This window comes from Accipiter gentilis, chromosome 32 (assembly GCF_929443795.1).
Source record: "Accipiter gentilis chromosome 32, bAccGen1.1, whole genome shotgun sequence".
Lineage (NCBI taxonomy): Eukaryota > Metazoa > Chordata > Aves > Accipitriformes > Accipitridae > Astur > Astur gentilis.
In genome coordinates, this window is record NC_064911.1 from 19375222 (window position 1) to 19395804 (window position 20583).

At 42.4% G+C, this 20583-nt stretch overlaps 1 protein-coding gene across 7 annotated transcripts in view; it reads right to left on the reverse strand.

Annotated features, from left to right (window-relative positions):
- Nucleotides 1-20107, reverse strand: part of CNKSR2 (connector enhancer of kinase suppressor of Ras 2) — a 212888-nt gene extending 192781 nt beyond the window's left edge. For all 7 annotated transcript variants that reach the window (XM_049835197.1, XM_049835195.1, XM_049835198.1 and 4 more), the window contains exon 1: nt 19902-20107. In XM_049835197.1, coding sequence (XP_049691154.1) covers nt 19902-19965 — 64 coding nt within the window. In that variant the 5' untranslated portion in view covers nt 19966-20107. The remainder of the gene's footprint in view (nt 1-19901) is intronic.
- Between the last annotated feature and the right edge of the window lie 476 nt (nt 20108-20583).

The window sequence follows — 20583 nt, forward strand, 5'->3', positions numbered from 1 at the left end:
AACCTAAGCACTGCCTTTTGCATGAGTATTGCTAAGTTGCAAGCCATAATTTAATACTCATCTGACATTGATGGTGACCCAACGTTTAATGCAGCTTAATGCTCTTCTGATGCCACTGATTAAATTACTGCTCAGTAGTCCAGTTTCATAATCTACAATTTGCAAGGAAGCAAGACAGATATACAGGCACTGTCTCCTCTCACATCAGTTAAACTGTTTACTGGCCAGGAAAGGTTCCCTAATTGAAGTTATAGGTAAGTACGCTACAATGCATCATTTGTCAATACAGAATTTTGTTCAGATGCTTTAAGCCAATTATATTATTATGAAAAAAAAGCAAAGCATGAATTATTCCCAGGAGCAAGGGGAAAATATGGGTAAAAGCCCTGACCCAGCATGTGCAATGACTTCATAACGTCCTGAGCACTGTCCAGGAAACTCAGTCCTCTGGCCAACAGGAGTTTCTATTCATTTTCCCCCCACTAGGTCGTTTAACAGTTTGGTCACTGCTTAGACACAGCTGTGCAAACAATCTTTCAATGTTTGGCCTGATGCTATTGAACTCCATCCCAAAATGTCTCTCCCCTCCTTTCTGCACATAGGATGAGGAAGGCTAATTTGGACGCAGAGGATTAGAGGCTTTCACAGCCCAACTTAAATCATTAGATCCTAACATTTCTGAGTTTTGAAAGAATTTTACTAAGTCAGCTATAAATTTAAACTTGCTAATTAAGACAGTTGGTAGCAACAGTACTTCCTAAATCACCTCCAGAAGGCCTATTCCCCTCTTGAAGAAAAAAATGCCCAAACATTTTAAAACAATTAAAAGCAATTAAACAAAAGCAATGAGAAAGTATTGTTTTAAAAACACCTTGGATGAGAACAACTAGAAAAAGTTTCTGAGGGTACAGACGTAAAAAACAACTGCTTTTTTTAGCTTCCCAGAAAGTAAATCTTTCATGCCAGATAAAACAGAGGAACAGTGTCAGTACACAAGTACTTTTGCAGGACTATTCATTATTACATTATTTTCACAGCTATTAGCAACCCAAAAACATAGCACCCTCAGTAGAGTAACTAAGGACTAACTAACTACATGCAAATTGAATGCTAGATGCTAGCACAAATGCAGTATTAACGCCGCAGAAATAAAAGTCAAAATCACAAAATCCCCAGAATAAGGTTTCCGAGGTATATGTACCTCAGCTACACTGCAGTTCTCCAATACAGGCCTCGGTTCTGAGACCGGCCACGCTTTTAACTTCAAGCACGTTAATACTCCTACTGAAACTAGAGCAGATCACGCCAGTGCTTTATGCAAGCGTGAGCTTGCGCAACTTGTTAGGTGATGAAGCTTCAGTTCTAGGAGAAAGCTGCGGAGTTACTCATGTCCTTTCAGCTGTTAGCAAGCAGAGACTAAAGAATTTAATTGATTTTATGGAAGATACAAACGTCAGACCTAAGCATGCCCTTTCCAGTCTCTCTCAGAAATTAATGTCATTACCTTAGAATATTGTGAAAAATCTCAAAAGCATCAGCATTTGGAGATGTTAAAAAAAAAAAAGCTTTCTCATTAAACACACGTTATTAGCTAGTGTTAATATATAGAATCAATTAAAAAAATTAATTCTAATACAGTTTTATACAACCAAAAGGCCTATTGACGTCTTCCTTCATTTTTGGTTTTTACCCAGAAATGTTTTAGTCCTGGTAAAATAACTGGATTCCCATTTTTTCTGAATTTGGTCTTGAAGACTTTTCCATGTTATGTATTAGGAAAAAAAACCCACAACAAATCAGCAAGTGTTTTGAACATGCAATAGCTGATAACGAAGTGTCAAGGAGTTAATCTTTGCGCACAACCTCAAAATTAACAGACTGCCCACAGGAAGGTCTCCAGCTCAGACCCTGTGGTGAAATCTCAAGAGGCAGGGTCCCACATGTCTCTTTGTGAGGTGCTTGTAACATCGGTTTCTGAGACTTTAAGACACTTTGCCGAGGATAAGCATATTTTCACGATTCTACAAGCTGGGAAGTATATACAATGCTTCTTCCCTTTTTCAAAGAAATATTTTCTGGATTGTCAAGCCCACAAAAATATATTTAGTTCTAGTAATAACTGACCTTTTTTTGTTTGCACCTTGCTCTTCAATTTCACCTTCCCCACTGCTTAGCACCAAGATTACACTTCAGCTGGGCCTGCAGAGAGGTTCTTTTTTTCCCCTCGCTGTATGAAAGAAGCTAAGCTCCAGAGAAGAGGAGATGATTTTCTTCTGCAAACCCAATCCTCGTTACTCAGCATCCTCTAAATGCCAACAGGAAAATTTACCCCGCTGGCATGCGGGAAAAACCTAACAAGGTATTGTTTTTCTTGGTCAGGTTTTCACAGTTTCTTCTGGAAGAAAACTTTGCCGTTCAGCATTCACAGGACACAAAAGTCTATTTTCCTGCATCCCAGTTCTTCCCCAGACCTTTGACTGCAGCAGTCATCACCTGCGGTCCACTGCCTTCCCCCAGGGGTGGCCGAGGCAAGGAGAAAGGAGCGCGTCTCAGCCCCGTCCCAACTCAGCAATGCGAGCGGGAACAACAGCCCAAGAGTCACCTCTCTCTCCCGTCCCCAATTCCCACCTATGACCCCACCGCTCCTGCTCCTCCTCTACCCGTGCCTTGCGGCGCAGGTACTTCGGGTCCCTCGCTGCGCCCGTTCCAGCTGGGGAAGAGCGCGGTGCGGCCAGCCCCCGTCTCACCCCAAACCCACCGGACCGCTGCTCGGAGCATCGCTGCGGGCAGGGACCGGCCCACGTGCTCGTGGTTAGCAGAGCCGGCAGAAGTCCTCCCAGCACGCGTTCGTTGTGAAGGCTTCTCCCACCGCGGCTTGGGGCACGTTGAGAACCGCAAAAGGGAAAGATTGGGGATGATTAGCAAACCTTCATGGATGTTTTCCATGGCAACTCCCTTCAGAGTTCCCTGGAATATACTATTAAAAAAAGAGTGTTTGCTTTTAATCTTTCACACATTCTGTATTTTTAGAATACAAATAGTCACATGAAAATTATTTTGATTAAGTGCCAATTTTGCTCAGAGGAACAGATCTCAATTTAAGAAAAAGGTCCTACAGTTATGGACCCCTGAAGGAATTAGCTGTTTTATTTTACTGTCATTTGGAACCTTTTGAATATCAGGCTAAAATCATAATAAAAGACTGTGCTTCAGTATTTTGATGATTTCTGAGGCTTATAAATTTTCCTTATAAATTTAAAACGGAGAGAGCTCCTTTTTAAAGCTAGTCAGAAGTCTATTCCAAATAAGATTTTTTAATAGCTAACCCATATTAGGGAAGAAACAAGCAATTCAAGGAGTGTGTCACTGTTACAGAACCAATGTTGTATCACGCTTATAATAGTTCATTAAACAGCAGACCTTCAGAAGATGAGAAATCATTAGTTTCAATCATGAGTAGAAGTATTCACCTTTGCACCAAACACTAAAAATGCCCAAACATTTAGAGGCAGTAAAAAAGGATCCTCCGGGCTTCTGCGTGACATTTAGAATTATTTTATTACTATTTTAAGATTTCAAGAGTTTAAAAACATTATTTCAGGGAGAAGAAAATGTAGTTTGCTTAGACTAGTAGTCTCAATGCTTGAAATTGCTGCACCCCAAGTAAAGTTGTTAAAGTACAATTTTTTCACTTAATTACAAATCTTTTCTTTACAAAAACCTTTGCACTAGTGACTACTGCTAACTAGAAAAGACATGGTAATTAAATGTTTCATGTCCTTTAATAGCTAATCTGAAGTGCTAATGAGCGGTCAAAGCATGACAAAAACATCAATTGTTGCAAAGCTTCCCTATAGAGCAATGAATAAATTTTACTTTTTCATTTTGCTTGAGTCAGAATCAGCACATCACAGACCTGGCCGCTTGCACGCCGGTTACACGGAGTTACTCCACATCGGACCGTCTTACGGGACTTCCCAGGTGGCTCAGCTCACGCCTACCCACCCGGGAGCCTTTCAGACCTCCCTCCATACCCCACAGCCCACACTTTTGTACAAGGGCAGCTACCAATTTCAGGAATCGAGCTCTAATTCAAAACACAGTATTAAAACCCCCTAGCCTTCTACAGATTAACCAACCTGCAAGCCGTCTCTTTGTTAACCGTGAGAGTTTACAGCGCCCTTTCTTTGGGCGCAGGCTTGTCTTGCGCGGCAGGTAATTTCACCCCCCCCGTGAGCACATTAATAGCCCACGGATGCTGCAGGGAGCCACGGCGCTACGGTAAGAGATGCCACCGGCGGTGAGAGGCCGACCGCGCTCGTCCATCGGCACCTCGACGCCCACACCAGGAACCGCACAAGCCTGGGCCAAAGCAGGAGCCAAGGAAGACCTTCTTTTAGTTCCTCCGCCAAAAGTATAAAAGCATCTCTGTCTGCTCTGCCCTGCGATCTGCCTTGGTGTACGGGAAATGCTCATGGCAGTTGCCGTAATGTTTTGCCATTATGAAATAAAAAAAGAAAAATCGTGCATAGCTTATTCAAGACACGTTACGTTATTTACTTTGGTTTTCTCCAGTTTCTATGTTATGCTTCTTTTCCTACCAGTCTTGATATTTTAATATCATCAATTCTTTTATGCAAACTCAGAAAGAGAAACAGAGAAGGCTTAGTCTCAACCTGTAAGATGATGTAATTTCAAATTTTCCTTGAGAAAGTCCATAATACCCCTGAAAATGTTCCTTTAAAAGCCATCACAAATACTGGTGCACAAAAAAGGTAGAGCTGACAAGAATGTCAGCATTTACTATGACTATTAACAACAAGTACTCTTCAGGACCTCAACTGATATTTTGAGCTTGTTTTAACACATGAACATGCTATACAGACTCATCAAGTGATCTATTAACCTTATCTGTAGAGCACTTTTAAAAATCCTTATGACCCGACTCATAACTGGTAACTGACTGAGCAGTATGGACCAAAGCCCCCCCGCCCTTGTAACAAACGGGATGCAGATCCAGCCTGCCATGTCCACAGCAATGCCATATATCAGTATTTGGTCAAAGCTCTGATATTTCTCCAGCTTCAAGGAGCTTCTGATATCAGTTTTGGTGTTGTATTTGTTTATTTTTCATCAGCACAAATTTGTTTTGTAGTGTCTCACTTATCATGGTAAACAGTGATAAGCACTGTGCGAGATCAAAGCAGACCTATAGTTTATAGCAGGCAGGAATTTTACACCAAAGGGTTTCCTATTGCTCAGAATCGTTTAATCAGATAATCTGTACAAAACAAAAACCTTGCAGTACTCTCCTTTCTCCTTCTATTCGTACATTGCCTCTCTCTTTTTGCATATGACAAACTAGGTTATACAGGGCCTACATTTTACAGAGCCTAAGACAAGAGGCACCCATCCAATTGGTTTCCGGCACCAAGCCTCTCCCAAAATACCACGTTATGAATTACAAACACTCTCTCCCCTCCTATATTCAGTCAGAATAATGGCCAACCAGATGGCAAATTGTGATGGCTTCTGCTGCTCAGCCAGAAGCGTGCGCAATTATCATTTGGTTACCAGATCCCTCCCTCCAAATAACCTCCGCAATAATTCACTTCGCCTTTTCTGTCGTGCCATTCAGGCTGTAACGTCCTTGGTCAATGATTCTCTACTTAGGGATGAAGAAAGGTGCCTACTCAAGCCCCTCTCCATCCCTTCTTTTTGGGGAGGCGGGGGTGATCGGTCTTCACTTTTAAGGCTCTTGTATTTGCAGAAAGAACCCAACTTGTTCAGTCAGCAGGCTCAGCAACAATATACTGAATAGAAACCTCATCTGTGAAATTTTATGCCACTAATAATGGCTTTTTCTCTTTTCAGTGTGCTACAGAATCCGCACCAACATGACCACCGAAGAATTTGTCAAGGGACTGCTTGACAGCTGGGACAAAAGTTAACAGGGTTGTTAATCCTCAGTCCACCCCACAGCTTTTGGCACGAGAACAAGATAGGAGGAAAAGCAGGGTATGCGTGATTTGTTTAGAAGGTGGCTCCATCTCAACAGCCGGTCCGGCTTCCCAGCTGGGTGAAGTTCCTCAGACCTCCAGGTCTCAAATCGGGAGTGACAGGCGGCACGGCAATCTTCAAGTCCCACCTGTGCACGCTCAGATCGGTATGGAAGAAATCAAAGCGCTGCGGCGAGGAGACCACCGGCAAAACGTACAAGGCTTCGAACAATCTGAAGGGCATCAACCAACAGCAAGTGCCTAAGGAAGTACAGACAATCCTACCTCTTCACTAAAAAAAGGTGGGTTTTTCTGCCTGATGGTTTTTAAAAAGGTTGCTAGCACAGGCATACCGTGTTGCAACGATTTCTGTATTTAAAACACATTCCCAAGCTTCAGGTATCAAACTAAATGTCTCTCAACTTAGTCTTGCCATAAAGCTGAGGCATTTACACATGCAGAACAAACTGTAGCTTATGATGCTAAACAAGACTGAAAATCTTTTCTGTGTCAATGATTAACAAATCTTTGTATTTTCCAATATATAAAATGCCTTAATGGCTTATTATTTCTAAGTTATAGAAGTTCAAGACAGCAGCGTCCTACAAAACCAACATCAACAAGAAATGAATCTGTGAAAGAGCAAGCAATTTCTGCCTACCAAACAGGATATATGGAAAGTAATATAATGGAGTGGTTTTAATTAGCTGGGCATATAAAGCTGTTAGAAGACAAATTTCTTTCATTAAAAAAAGCAGCCAGTCAGTTAGAAATGCTTCAGTGCACTTAAAGCAGAGATGACACAAGGCATTTAACCTTCTCCCTGCCCTGTAACGAGGAGGAGCTGGAGGACTCGCGATGCAGTGGGCGACAAGCAGCCTCTTCACCTGCTGGTGAAATACTGGTAACTCCCCAGTAAAGTGAACAACACAGAGGGTCCGGCAGCACATGGGGAAAAAATTCAGCAGTATGAAGAACCACTTTCTGTAATTCTCTTCACACACGCAGGAGAAGTTTCTTACAAAATGAAATGTAGGATTTTTAAGGCCTTCCAGTATTAAGCACCCAAGTTTTGTGCGCTAGCCAAAAATGGTGCCTTTAGCAGCTTGGTACAATATGCTGTTACTTTGCATAATACCTGCTTCGGTTTAGCACCAGATACCACAGGTTTTGGTTACTTGGTGAGCATCCCCGCATTACTAAATACTGGGAATTTTCTTCATTACTGCTTTGGTTTCGTTTTCCTTTTAATAATCCAAGTGAAATATTTGCTCATTAGTAAAGGCAATTTCTCCTTCCCAGGGTTACATCTCATATCACATGGCTCCCGAGTCAAATGCTTATTTTACACGTGTAATTTCAAAAATGTTTCAAATCTAACTTAAAAAATTAAAAAAATAATTTAACGTAAAACAGAAGTGACTGAGAACATGTGCGTACGCATATCACACCTTTTTCCTCCTCTCCACTTAAATTACTCTGCTTTCCCCATCACACGTTTTTATCCCAACATACCGTTCCCACTCCCCCCCTTGCTGTGGGCTAGGGGTACACCCCAAAGAAGGGCCATGCCAGCTCCTTCTTCTCCCACAGGGGACACATCAGAAACATCAATGAAAAACCCACCGCACAGATTATTAGCAGAGGAATTAACTCTGCCCAGGCCCACCGAGAGACTCATGCACTTACAGACAGAAATTAGATGCCTGAATTTAAAACCACAGTCATCAAAAGCCGCTCTTAATCTTTCAGGGCATGATTGCAGACAGTTTTGTCTGATCAAATTAGGATGGAGACAGACCCATCCTTGTCTCCGAATCCTGTTCTTGCCAATGCCACCCTGGGCGCGCACACACACACCAGCAAAGCACAGGGAACTTTACGCTGCAAGCCCTTGCTCCCAGGAGTATTACGAGATTCTCGATAAAATGAAGAACAAAATACAGATAGCCCCGAAAGCAAAGCTGGGAATCCAAGAGTCCCCCTTGCAGCTAACTGGGGATTTGCTGGACAGCAGTTTCTTATTTTCAACGTGGCTTTGGGAACAGAGATTACAAGATACTGTATGAATGTCGAATTGTTCCCCTTCAGTTCAAAACAAGTCATTGTTCTGGGATGGGAAACTGTGGTTTCTCAAAAGACAAACATCCCTTCTTGCTTGTTTCATTAAACTGGCAAAAGAAAATTTAATTCAAATTAAGAAACATATTCAAACAGATCCACTGGAGAAAAATAATTGATATTTATGTGCTGTTGCCACTTTGCACTCATTACAGGGGCTAACGTTTTGCAAGACACATCTTTTAAACCTTACTAAGCTTATTATTTACGATCTCCTGACAACCATGACTTCATTTCAAGAGCTGGCACACATCCCATTGTGAGAATCTAATCTTTAATAACATATCCTAATTAAATATGCACATTTAATGCTAAAAACAAAAGCTAAAATTCAAAACAAAAAAATATTCATCTGACTAAACAGAGCAATTGGATTAGAGCACACAGAGCAAACTTAAAGTCACATATGCCACAGCAAAAAGTCATTAAGGGAAGGGGGGAAAAAAGGTTGGTTAGAAAAAAGAAAAAAAAACAAAAAAAAACAACAGGCAGACAACTCTTTATAGCTGGCCTTATCCGACCTCTCTGAACTCCTAGCTAGTTTACTCCCCATCTGTCATACGATAATAACTTTAAAAGGAGTACATTTAAGAACTCATCAAAAGTTCATTCAAGTCAATTGTTCTTATGGTGCTTTATTACATGCAAGAAGGGTGCATTCTTCTAGAGGAGCTTCACGGATTTATTTTTCTCAACACTGATGGCTGATTTTTACTATTAAACCATTTACAATCTATCATTTTGTGCTGTTCCACTGTGACAGAAAATAGTAAGCAGTAAACAAAAACAAATGACCTGTTGAGATTTAAATACCTAATCATGCCACTAAAAAGCTATTTCCATCTATTTGCTCATTTTTAAATTTCTGTAATCTGGAAGCCATTTTCTTTCTAAGGAGTACAGTCATAACATTTGACATTACTGAGATTCTTTGAACTCAAAAACTTTGAGCTACAACTTTGTAAGCTGCCATAACACTTTCCAAGATTTTATCAAAAGAAAAGTAAATTAGATAAATTTGTAATTTTAGAAACAATTTTATCATCAATTGAAACTACATCCCAACAGACATCAATCTTTTCCTTCAGAGGTCTCATTTTAATTCTTTCTTGAGGTGAATTTTGATTTAGTAAGATTTATCAAAACAGTATTCTGCAGGAAACACCTTACAGTATTTGAGAGCACTAAACGAGAGGGTACAGGCTGAAGATTTACAGTTTTAATTCTTAAGATAAATACAAGTCAATTACCTTGTAAGAAATAGACCACATTACTGAACAGATGCAAAGTGAGGAAATCTAATGAAATGACAAGACGATTTACAATTCCTAGATGTTATTTAATTCTGCCTGTTAGTTGAATTAATTTCATACATATGCAATTGAAGGGTTATGAACATGTTCATTTTTCCTTTGGATTCTCAACACAGCCTGCAATACATTATCAACTGAAAAACAAACAATTTCTAAAGTAAGGGTCTTTTAATTTTTTTTCTTTTTTTTTTTTTTATAAGGGACGGGGCAGCAAAGTTGCTATTCAGCTCTACCTTCAACTAGAAAACAAATCTTTGGTTAATGTTTGGGGGTTTTTTGAAGGAACACGTGACGTATCAAAGTTACGTTTTCAGTTATTCTATCACACAGAGCACTCGCTCCTCCAAGCGGGAATCTGCACAGCTCTGGGGAGGTGAAGAACGTGCAGGACCCGGTATCCTGCAGCCTCAAGCCCCCGTCCCACAACCCCCGGCATTCGGACGCCCGGGCAGCCACCTCCAGCACACCACTGCACCCTGCCTCAGAAAGCAACGGTCGCAGGAAGAGGGATAAAACCCTATGATCTGATAACACCACCAGAGGCAGTCACTAATTGTCCAGTCTGTTCAGGTTTACTCATTCATCTCTCATCAGCTTTAGTTACCTCCAGTTCATAATTGAATGGTTCAGTGTGGCTTGTAGTGAGCTGAGGGACAGCGGTTAGGATGGAAGAGAGAAACTAGATGATGTCCAAAAGAGTAACAGAACAGGGTTTTATCAACCAAGACAGCACAAGCAAAGAATCAGCGAGCTCCTTGTAAACTAACTTTGTAAACTTTTAGTAACTGAAAAGAAATTACCTTTAGCCTTCCACAACAAATTTCACCTTTTATTCATCTAGCGAATACTACATAGTATATGGGGTATATTTTCATAGAAAAGTGATATATTTTTTTTGTCTTGCACCAAGTGTTTTGTTTTTCCCAAGACCTTGGGTTGGCAGGCTGGTAAGACCATTTTCAAATACTGACATTTCCATCAGGGAGATGGCTAGCGCTCCTTCATCAGCTTTGCCATGACTCTTCAGCTGTCTTGTTCAAGCCAAAGTAGTTACCAGGAACACCAAATCCTTTATTTAAAAGAAAAAGAAAAAAAAAAAAAACCCACAAACCAAACCACACAATGAAACATGCTAACCTTAGGAATACAGAAGCTTCATGGTTGCATATGCACCATTTTACTTTCTATAGTTGCTAAGGCTAGCTTCATCATAACTCATGCAGGCATTCAAATGTTATGCCAGTAACGTTACTTGCTAAAGCAGACATTTAAAACAATCCTTTGAAGGCTATGAAATATCCAGTCCTTTTAAAAAACGAGTCTATTTGCTCTCAGGGAGTCCTGTCATATACCTAACTTTCTTATTTTTCTAATGATAAACCGTCCTCCTTCCTTCAAACATTCAGATTGGCACTTATGATTGACTTTCTTACATGCAATGATTACACTTCCATGCTGAACCTCTCTCTCTCAAATCCACACACAGAGCATGACAAATTATTCACACTGCACTGTGCTCTTGGACTCAATTATCAGGCCTCCAGAAATATGCTTTTGACCACAGACTACATTAAACGGCTAAGATCCATATGGTTTAAAACATACAATGAAATAACAGGTAAAGTAATGACAACTACATCTGATTTTGAAGTCCAGTACCCAACAGCGAAATTACCAATCACAGGTATTTTCAAGAGGACTTGTGGGGCACAACACTCAAGACTATACTAAGTAACATAAGGAGGAATTTAAGAAAAAATAAGCCTCCACGCTCTAGGTTAAACTAACATGCAGTTAGTTTTATCTGAAAATATTTGAAGACCGCAATATTTGAAAAGGGCAATAAACACCTCTCTGAAAGGCACTAACGACTACTTCATCACCGTCCACTTACAGAAAGTTTTAGAAGCCAGTAGAAGCAGACTACAAAAACAAAAACACACTAACAGATTTGTATTTCTTTTCATATTAGCTGTAATAAATTAAAGTGTATCAAAAAGAGCCATGCTTGACCTCTGAAGAGAAACGGAGACAAAGGGCACACAGTTCTATCCATGACAACAAAGCAACAATAAACAAGCCAGCCAGAAGTCAACCAATGCCAAACACTCAAGAAGGTACTTTTGGGATATTTCACCCCATACTCCAGTCACGCTTCTATCAGACTAGTAAGGAAGAAAATAGTTATTTGTTTGGTATTTAAAAGGTGTACACAAAGAGGTACAAGTGTAGATTCACAATAGTTGACCGTATACAACGTAAGCTATTTTTTCAGAAAGCAACTTCTACTTTGCATTCAACAGGTCCCTCCACCAATATTTCTTGAAAATCTGAAACAAAGCACGGACAAGAAGGGCACTGCACCTTGCAAATCAAGATATCAACCGTGTGAAAGCAACCAACAAAACTAGAAAGCAAGTAAAGAAAGGCAGGCAGGCACATGTCAGTAATGGATATCAATGAGGGGGAATCCAGTTACAAATATTTTAATTATTAACATGGAATTTAATCAGGGTGCTAGAGTTAACTCTCCCACTATTATGAAGAACTCCAGCGATCCTTCAGTAACCACACCTGGTCAAGATTTCAGGTTGACATCTCACTAGAAACACTAAGGTCTCTTGTCATTCCCATGAAGGGTTTCAGTGTTGACTCAGAGGGAAGAATGCCATCTAGTGAATTTTCAGACAACACTGGCATGTCCCACCTGTATTTATCTGGCCTCATTACTCAGAGGAAAGTTTTCTTCACCTCCTTATTGACGTGACGATTATCAGGAGAGAAAGGAAAGACAGAAGGAAGGGAGGTCGGGGAAGAAGTATCTATTTTAAAATAGGTCATTTATAGCTGTAGCTATTGGCAACTGGTGGATCTGGCCAAACCAAAAATAAATTCTACACTTCAACAAAAACAGTAATATTATAAACTTCTATATGGCTGACAGTCATCCTCTGTGGGAGGCAAGAGCCCTTCAGAGGTGGCCCAGCCAGCTGCTCAGCAGTATCCACGGGCATCCTTCCAAATACAAGAGGGCCAAGGAGGAGGTCCCGGCGTTACCCCCCTTCATGCACATCCTTAGCTCCCACCCCAACACTCCTCCAGACCATTTTGGCCAGCTCGCTCAGAAGATTTCATTCCATCGGTGGTACTAGACCAAGGGGCACGGGCACAGCCCCATCAGCAATATCTGAAGTTATGTGACAACGGCTTATCTGCTTGCTGGACAGCCACTGACCACCCAACAGCGGACGCCAGTAAAAGCCTAGCAGAGGAGTCTCCACCGCATTCACAGTCCAAAATTCAGCATTACCAAACAAAGACCCTGTTCCACCTAAATCAATAGATGTTTGATGCTGATGCACAGCTTAAAACATTTATTAAAAAAAAAAGCTACTTGAACCTTTAATTTAAAGGCTCAATTATTTGTCATCAACTTTCTACCCTCTTCTTCACACAACAGAAGAGGTATAATACAAAAGTACAGCACTTTGCATCCCACTATATTAAAATAATACACTTCAGCTGAATATAGTTTAATTACGGCTTACTCTGGTACACTCATATATTAATTAACAGTTTACTTGGAAATTCCCACCATATGGTACTGTAGCAGATGTTAATCATGTAAGGCCAAACACTTGCCTGTTCTAGGCACTTCATCTGAGGTACCAAGCGCCCTAAATTTCTACTTAAAGGCTGAACCGGAAAGGATAAACTGCCAAGCACCCTACAAGATCACACTCACAGCTATTTTCTCAAAGATAATATTATTTGGCAGATAAGCAGAACGAAAAGGGCTAGACTTTCAAGCCTCCAGTGCTTTAAAATGGCTTGATATACTGAATTCCCTTTGCATAAGAGAAATGCCTGCACTGGAAACCTCAAGGAAAAATTCATTTCATCTACCAGCCATCTGCTAACCCCCACACACTGCGAGGGCAAAACGTGTCTATGAGGGGATGCTCCTGTAGCCTTCCAGACCTTGGGTGCAGCAGACCGACGGACCTGTGTCTTCCAGCCCCTCACCCTTCAACTGCAGGAAAGGAGCATTACGAGGAGCAGCAGATGCTTGCTCTTGGACAGTCAGCTGTTTTAAATTTAAGAGCAAATGTCCTGCGAGGTCCAACTGTCCCACAAGAAGAAATTAAGCTCCCTGCACAGTGCTGCACGTAGGTTCACGTGGCAGTTGCTTTCCTCTGCGTTTTGACTCTAACGTGGGCCTAATACTGGGCCGCCAAATTTTTTCTTCTTGAAAAATACAACTCATCTCCAGCTCCCTACTTCGCCTTTTTGGAAAAGCGGATGTGTTTGAAAAGCTGGAAGAGACAAATGAAGAAAATGTGGCATTTCATAGTTTCATGACACAGCCCTTCCAGAATTGGAATTTTTTTAGTAAGATATTTGGGAACCCTTATCTTACAGCATTTGTCTTGATAACTATTCACCTTCTAAACTGAAGGTTTAAAGGTTTCACTAAGTAAATTATTTAAGCAGTAGGCATGATAGCAGCAGAGTTTTGTTTTATTTGGATCTAGAAATGTAAGGCTAAGTTATCCTGCTAAAGGCAAGTGGTTTTGCTACAGGTGATCACCAATATAGTTATCCTATGACTTTGTGAGGAAACGGTAACTTCTTGAAAAAAAAAACACCAACAACCAAACAACAAACCAGAATCTACATAGCAAGGAAGCCTGAGGAATGAGCTTTCTTTTTCTCCTGGTTGCATACCTTTGAATGCAAGCCTATATACAAAGAATTCTCTCAGCAAACAGCTTTTCCCTATTCCTCTGGAAATCAGTTACAAATATTACTACTGGACTCTGAGAAATAAGCTACAGTCAAATGCTACAGTAACTTTAACAAGATTAAACGGTTATCTACATGTCTGAGGGTCAGACAGAAAGGCTAGACCATTTGCCAATTCGGTTTTTAGGAGATAAAACTGCCTGTTTTATTATTGCCAGAGTGCTAAAAGACAACTACTTGCAAAGATTCTAAAAATACATCCGTATATCTATTTCAAAACTCTCATCTGAAAAGCGATCTGGTTTACATCGCTGCCTTGCAAAATTCTCAACACCCATGAACCAGAAAAGGCATCTGTAAATTTCTTGGTTCAATACTGCAGTGTGCAAATAAATCAGAATAAGATCAGAACATAGAGCTTCACTGAACTGTTGGAAAAAAACACTTGAGAAAACATATTGTGAGGCCATATTTAAACTAACAGATGTTTCGGAAACAGAACAATATGTTCAAACAAAATAAAGGTGTAAATGGCCAGTATTAAAAGAGCTCCACAACTAGCACATTCATTTCGGTAGCAAGCAAAATCACCTCATCTAGGAAAGCTCCCTCCCGAAAAGGTCGTTAATTTAGAAATGAATTCTCAAGTTATACTTAAAATTTGGCTGCATGAACTATTTGCAGAGTGGCTGCTTATGTAACGTTGCCTTTGCTATGGCAACACCAGGGCTGTTAGGCTTTGACACATCCCAGTTGCAACTGCAGTTTCATTTTCTGCTGATAAAACAATGGCAGGAGAGGTTTTTCTAATCACAAACCAAGACGCTCTAAAACCCATCACTGTGACTGATGTGGTGGCCATCGATACTGCTGAAGCTCCTGGTGTCAGAAGGGCAAGCAAAGAGCGAGAGATCCACAGGAAGAATAAACAAGCCAAAGAGAGATCTTCCAGTGCTGCTTTCCCTACGGTCTTAAAGCCAGAGTCCTTAAAACTAAAGTTTGGGAAAGCACAGTTTGACTCTTGACTATCTGTCTTTGTACAAACTCCCCTCTCCAAAAAGACCCTCAACTTGTCTTACTGAAATTCTTAGTGCTTTCTTACAAATGGAGTAACTATCTATAAATTAAAAAGTTCAGGAGTTCATTGAAACTGTGGCACTATTTCATATTTTTCTACAGCTTTTCCACAGCTTTGCTTGCTAGGCATTACACTAGAAGTCCCAACTCCATTTAATAGCACCACTTAAACTAATGGAGCACTACAAGTACCCTCCGATATGGCAAAATTTCAGTTTGCTTTTCTTGGGAGGAAAAAACCAACAGTTTTAATGCTGACAAATTGTAAAACACCTGATCTGTTCCACATATGGCACTTAGCAATGACTATTCAAGTCGATGACTGTTCTGCAGCTCATCAGTCATCTACGCTAGCTTCACAAGGAACTAAAGTTTCAGAATCCAAGCATTTTTCATACTCTTAAATATGGAGCTTTTGTTTCCCTGAGACAACTCAGCCTTTTCCGTATTATTTCTAACAGTCACATCTGTTAAGGGCCCTACTGAGAGCAACATGAAGGGAAGTAGCATAAGAAAGCGCCTTTAACTCAGCGCCTTCACTGATGGGCTCCCCTGTCGCTCCCCAGTGGTTCAGGGACTGCAGCAGGACACGGGTGTCACCACAGAAGTCCGAGGGCTCTGCACATGCAGGCACAGGAGCAAGAGGATCCCCGTGGCAACATTTTTTTTTAAATCATTAAGTATTAGAGCCTTTTGTTTCAGAGCATTCCCACACAAACTCCTGCATTTTCTTGACGAGTAACACGCAATTCCCGTTACGCCAAGTGGAACACGGCTGTCGGCAGCCCATGACAACTCCGTGCAAACACACACATGAGTGAAAACGCACAGGAACTTCTGTACATAAAGAGCAGACAGAAACTCAGTTCTTAAATCCATGTAATATTCAATTATCCCAATGGGGAACTTTTGCACTCTGTTTTCACTTTGCTAGCATGTTCATGCTTCTCCTTCTCTGCCCCCCATCCTTCTAAATATTTACATCCTTCTAAACGCTCATAGGGTGGACTTTATAGAGGAAAAAAGCCCCCATTCCTTAGCTTTAGAGGCCTTCAGAGCAACTCCATGCCTCGGATGTCAGCTTCTTGAGTACGACTACCATTACAACAGTTTAAGCTGTATGAGCTTAGTATAAACCCTGCGAGCTGTCATTCAGCAAACAAAAAAATAAATATTTAAGCTTTGTTAGATAAAGTGATATCGATTTTTCCAGGTGGATTGCCTTTTTGAGCAGATTCTGTCATTGAGAGATTGGTACTGAATGAAAACTAGAACACTGTTAAAAGCAGCAAGTCCTTACCAAACTACAGCCATTATAAATAACCTCAGACAAAAGAAGTTAAATTGCAAGACTCGGTTAAAAACATCCCGATGTTTGGAAAGTAATTGCCTGTCTTTGAGTTCTCTCAGCACCTCAGAAATGTGAAACACATCTGACACATTCCCTTCCCGAGTCAGTGAAAGCCATGACGTTCGACGGCGCTCGCCTATGCAACGCGTTAAAGGCTTGCAACGCAGCAGCGGAATCCACCCATGTCCTCCGAAGGGGAGGCAGAGGAGGTGACTGACACAGTTTCAGCTCACTGATCCATGCAGGGCCTTTAAAATTAGTACTAACTACATGAAAAGCAAAATAATACACAGTTTAAATCAATTTAAATATTTGGTCTATCCTCCACATACAATATGCCATCCTGTGGGAGAGACGAGCTAATCCATCTGCTCTTTTTCCAGCTCTGTGACAGTTAATCTTCTGTCGGTGGGTTCATTCTAAACCACACAAAAACTCAAATGCTGACACAGGCTCCGCTCGTTTTGTCCTTTTCATTTGCAAAGTTTCAACTGGCGCTTTGGTCCACAACTTCTTATCGCGCACATTTTCATGGGTCAGCATTTAGGTAGTCGCTTATTTGCGTAACCAGTTCCAGGTACAGCAGCGTTAGCGTCCGTAGGCTATTAAAGGATCCATAGAGCAACCGTGTATATCAAGGAATTAAAACAATGAGAAGGCATCGGGGAGACTGTATTTATTCCATGAATACCCACGGGCTTGAGCCTGCTCCCTGCGCAGCCATCCAGCCCAGAGCTCAGCACTTTCATCTGACACTTTTCAGCAGGAATACTTTCCCTGTCTTCATTTCTCACATCTTTTAATATGAGGCCCAATGCTTTATCGCTGCCCTGAACAAAACGCCACGGAGGGAATGGCTCTTTTGCCTAAATAAAGAATTCCAGACGGGGCCTTTTATTGCAAATGTTCAGGTCATACCAGCAAGACCATCACAAAAACACTGAGAGCAATAAAATCTAAAGTGTTTCATTTCCCCTTACTTTCAGATAACTGTAAACAATGTTAAACAGTAGGATTTTCCTTTTTCAGGAAAGATTTTGCTTTGAACATTGAAATCTATTTTGAAGAATGCTCTTTACAGAGGTGCTCTGAGCAGGCATATTACATAGCAGGGCACACACGCACTTACTTCAAGGAAGAGGTTAAAACAGAGCTCGACATTTATAATTCTGTAAAATAACCCCTGTAAGTCAGCAAAATATTCTCGCATCTTGAAGTTTAATGTCATTTATGCAAACCAGACTTGGCTGCCACTAATGCAATGACCACTAATGCACTCACCCCAAAGTTCTCATGACTTCACGTTTTCCCCATTGAGCTGTCTTGGCTACCTCTTAAAACACAAATATGCTATTTTTGAGACTTTCAGAAATGTAATTTGTCGGAGGCAACACATTTAAAGCGGCAGCAGAACATTTTGCCACCCGGATTTCAGGAACAACGTTCACGACACTACAAATGCTAAGTGAGGAAAACGAAGTTGTTGCAGCCAAGACGGCTTGCCCTGATCCACTACCGTCCTTCCTCCAAACTGGGCAAGGTGTGATCCATCAGACAGGACCAGACCTGCCCACGGCTGCTGGTCACACTCATCTCCAGGCTCAACTTCTGCAACTAGAGCGGCCATCTAGGTGGTTTTCCTCTAACAGTGCTAGTCAAAGGCAGGTGCTCGCTCTCTTTGCACCTCACTCTAAATGAAGGTTCATCTGCAATTCAGAATACAAAATGAAGAAATGAAAGCTTGAAGCAACGTATCTGTGTTTGCTCAGTAAAAATGAAAGTACTCCAGAGAAACAGTTGAGCATTGGCACCAAAATAAACAGGTTAAACACTAAAAAGCAAGCTTCATAATCCAAAAAGTAGGCACGGCTGCAACGACTGCTTTTTTTGTGAAGTTCACATAATCATTTTTAAAAACAGATCTGCAGCTCTGCGTGTTAGTCACAGGTTTCTAACCACAAGCCTTGATCCAGCCTCACAATTTTTAACGTTATCATTTAGTCAGCCTGTTGTTTTTAAAGAACTGATTTTATATTGATGCAATACAAAAGCAGAGTATGCAATGTACTTCACCTGCCATTCATGAAAAGTATTTGATGCATTAAATTTTTGAAGTTCTAAAAATGCACTATCTGCAAATTCATTATTTTTTCCGCATTCTCAAAATATGGGGGAGGTATCTCAGACGTTGATTTGAAAAAACTCCTACACATTTTTGGGGGGGGGGGTTCAGAAGTAAAAATGTTGGAAGCTAAGTAGCTGTAATAAAATATTCCGAAGTTGCAAAGGGTTTGCTTTTGATACTCATTATCTGTAGCTCCTTCAAGTTTTTCACTAATATTTACTAATTTCTTAGGATACAAAGTATTGCTTTATTCATTTGTTGTTATTATTATTATTCTATGGATTGAGAACACTTCAGAAACAGCAAAACTATGTATGTTACCGAATATAATTATAACTCAACAGCTATAGATGCCAGGATCGAATAACTGAAAACATATGCTATATGCCTGAAATTTTAAGGATGATGAAACTGTCACATTAGTAGCACACAGCATGTTATAAAGAACTCCCACAATGTAGCAGTTGTTCGAAAGTTGTACCCATCCGGTCATCCTATCTTCACAAAAAGATACATAATACTAGGTGGTGATTTATTCCAAACACAGCTGCAGCCTAACTTAAAGGTAATAACAAAAAAAAAAAAAAAAAAACACCAAAACCCACCCAATCCAAACCACGCCACAAAAAGACCTTTTTTTTTTAAAAAAAAAAAAAAAAAATTACAGCGTGAAAGCCCTGCCGGTGCGCGTGGAATAACGGAAAACCGTTCCCAGAAAAGTCCACAGTTTTTATTCTCGGCAGACTTTATTTGGGGGGCGGACAGGTGAGGGAGCGGAGCAGCACCCCCGGACACCTCGGTGCCCCCCCGTGTGTGTGTGTGTGTCCCCGGACCGCTGTAAATCACGATCTCCACCCGCCGGCCCTGCGGAGGGGGACGGCAGACCCCCCACCCCCCCCCCCCACGCGTGGGTGCCCTCGGGCGGGGGGGCGGACCGACCCACCGACCCAAACCGCCTGCGGTGCTCCCCCCCCCCCCCCCGGCTTTATGGGCCACCGGGGGTCGCCGGCCGCCCCAGCCCCCCCGGCCTCCCTCCCACCTTCCCCCCCTCAGCCAAAACGTCTTGAGGAGGGGGGGGGGGGGGGGGGGGGGAACCGCGGAGCCCTCCGCACCTGCGGGTATGGATTTGGGGGACACACACACACACACGCCCCGGCGCCGCTGCTCACCTTTCATCCAGTCGACGACCTGGCTCGGCGACCACTTACTGACGGGCTCCATGATGAGGGCCATGAGGGGGCTCGGGGCGGGGGGGGGTCTCGGGCGGCCGCCGCTCTGCGGGCGAAGCTGTGAGGGGTGGCGGCGGGAAGAGAGAAGCCGCTAAATCCCCGGCTTGCCTCCGCGCTCCGCTCCGCTGCCTCTGTGCCTCTCCGGGGATTTTTCAGTTCATGTTGCCGGCTCAGGCGAGGAGGAGGAGGAGGAGGAGGAGGAGGAGGAGGGAGGAAGGGGGAGGAGGAGGAGGAGGAGGAGGCTCCGGCGCCTCCCGCCCCCGCGGGCAGCGGCGGTTGCCGGCCCCCGCTGAGAGGGTCGGACCCGGGCGGCGGGCGGGCGACGCTGAGGGGAGACGCGGGAAGGGGGCGGGGGGGGGTGTGAGGCGGGGGGGGGGGGGTCGTGGCTCGCCTCTGCCCGCCGGCTCCCGCCGTCCTCCCCGCCGCCGGTGCCTTCTTCTTTTTTTTCTTTTTTTTTTTTTTTTTTCTCTCCTGGCGGAAATGACGAGGCGGCTCCCGCCACCCGAAAATATCTCCAAGTGAAATGGGAAGGGACACCGGGGGGCGTGGGGGGGGGGGAGAGGGCCGGGGTGACTCGGGAGCTGCCGCGGGTGGGGGGGCAGCGCCGAGCACCTGCTGCCGG